The sequence below is a fragment of the Coregonus lavaretus genome (genome assembly GCF_964263955.1).
Source record: "Coregonus lavaretus genome assembly, contig: HAP1_SCAFFOLD_9435, whole genome shotgun sequence".
NCBI lineage: Eukaryota > Metazoa > Chordata > Actinopteri > Salmoniformes > Salmonidae > Coregonus > Coregonus lavaretus.
The window spans coordinates 1-2,283 of NW_028157416.1; the positions used below are offsets into that span (position 1 = coordinate 1).

Below are 2,283 nucleotides of genomic sequence, written 5' to 3' on the forward strand. Positions count from 1 at the left end.
GTGGCTAAAGCTATATCTGTGGTAGACAGTGAATGCTAGTGGAGGGGGTCCTGTGAGAACTATCAATCTCTTCATCCACGAGATTGTACTTGAATCGGGTCCAATGTGAATTGTTAAGCCTCCTCATCCGTCTGGAGTGGAGGTCTAAGGGTGTCAGGTGACCACAGCAGCTGTTTAGTATGTAGCCTGAGACGGCCAGCGTGGCGTAGGGGGACGGGCACTCTCTGTGCTTAATCAATGATCATTAACGTGGACCAGTAATCTTATAAAGATCAAGGTTGGCCGTCCTCATTCTCATTGGAATGGCGTTCCCCGCATTTCTATTCTGCTATGGAAGTGACTCAAGTGAGCCACAGTGCACTTTAACGTGTGTGTGTGTGTGTGTGTATATATGAGATTGAAGAGAGGGACAAGTCAAAGATCTCACTCAGGTATCATCATCCCCACGCGTCAACCTAACGGTTGATAGTGTTGCTGATGGCTTAATAATGCTTTGTGCCTCTCAGAGGGTTGGTGTGAGTGACGTGAGGTGAAATAAGGTAATCCTACTCTTGGTTGATTTTCTCCTTGTAAAAGTGCCAGTGTGTTGATGCTGGTGATTTGATGGGGAAAGAGGCGCCTACAGAGGGAGGCTGGCTCAGGGTGGGTTGATGTCCGAGGGCATGACCCCGACGGCTGCTGGAGGTGTGTGTGTGGGTGTGTGTGTTCCCCAGGTGAACGAGGCAGAGGAGGAGCGGCTGTGGGGTGAGCGGGAGCACCAGCGGGTCACTCAGATGTGCCAGGAGGCAGAGCAACGCGTTCAGACCCTCCAGAAATCCCTGAAGAGGTTCATCGTCAAGTCCAAACCTTACTTTGAGCTCAAGGCTCAGTTCAACCGCCTACTAGAGGTGAGTAGCCATGTCCCAGACAGAATGACCCATGGGGCAGGACCCTCTCTCTAAATGAGTTCATGGTTGTGCTCACTGTAGGATAGTCTGAAACAGTTAAAATGTACTGTCTGCCAGTGTCATGTTTCAGCAACGTGTCCACATTAAGCTGCGGTGTCCCTCGTGGTTTGGTGCTACGACCAGTCTCTTTCTGATCTACCATGTTTTCAGCAACACATGACCTGCTAGTTTTGACAAGCGTGAGACGCCCCCATTAATTTCAACGAAACCAGGGCATAAGCAGCGCTGCTCAGATTATTATTTTTTTTTTTTCAAGATTTTGACGAGCGGCTCACCCGAGAACAATTGTTCAATCAAATCTAAAAACACAGTAAACATTTCGGGGGTACAAATCCTGTTACTTCAACTTTATTTCCTGACAGGAGCACAAGGGGAAGGTGGTGCAGCTGGAAGAACGCGTTGCAAGGGAAAAAATGCGCTACTCCGTCGCCCTGCGCAACCTGGAGCAAATCAGCGAGCAGATCCACACCCAGCGGGGGCGTGTCCGAGCCACCAGGGCCCGCCCCGTAGCCTGCGGTGGGCGGAGCTCCCCAGTGGGGGCGGAGGCTGAGGTCAAAGCTGCGGTCAGGGTTCAGGTTGGAGGAGCCTGTGGGGGAGGAGGAGGAGGAGGAGGAGGAGGAGGAGGAGGGTTGGAGGAGAACGACTGGGCTGATGGAGAGCAGACCAGGCAGTGGGTGGAGAGACACAGGGAGCAGGGCTGGGGTCACAGGGAGAGGGGTGAGGCAGGGTCAGACTCCATGTCTGTCATCAGCCTCCAGACCTTCGCCTCGGACCTGGAGAAGTGTGACTCGGTGGAGCACCTGGGGGACCTGAGTGATGTGAGCAGCCTGATGGGAGAGGACTGGGAGAGGGAGAGGGACCGGTCACTGATAGCTAGGAACAGAGACCGAGACAGGAACCCCAGGGCAGAGGAGAGAGTTGTGGGGGAGGTCAGGGAGGAGGTCATCCCCACTCCAAGGCAGGATAGATTGGAGGAGGTGAGGGGGGCGATCGGGAGAGAGAGACAGGAGAGCTTTGTCAAGCAGCACCACAGAAGTGTGAGTTTGTGAGACCAGAAGAAGAACGGACTGGAGGAGTGATGAGTGATGGAAGGATCAGATAAAGGAATGAAATCAGAGGGAGAAAAGAAAAGAGGTTGTCGAAGTTCTGTTTGAGGTATTGAAATGTAGAACACTGATTGAAACCGAGGCTGAGTCCCAAATCGCACCCTATTTCCTATATAGTCCACTACTTTTGACCTGGGCCCATAGGGAATAGGGCACCATTTGGCACAGAGCCTGCATCATTGTGACACTGCAGAAGGGAGTAGCAGGAAGGAGGGTGGCTGGTACATCAT

The 2,283-nt window shown here is 52.7% G+C and overlaps 1 protein-coding gene across 1 annotated transcript; it reads left to right on the forward strand.

Moving 5' to 3' along the window:
- Nucleotides 1-662: 662 nt before the first annotated feature.
- On the forward strand, nt 663-2,038 carry LOC311125453 (SH3 domain-binding protein 5-like; the record flags this gene model as incomplete). Its single annotated transcript, XM_084199504.1, has 2 exons — nt 663-887; nt 1,310-2,038. The coding sequence occupies 2 exons, from the start codon at nt 663-665 to the stop codon at nt 1,994-1,996; spliced, it is 912 nt and encodes a 303-aa protein (XP_084055630.1). The 3' UTR covers nt 1,997-2,038.
- Nucleotides 2,039-2,283: the final 245 nt, after the last annotated feature.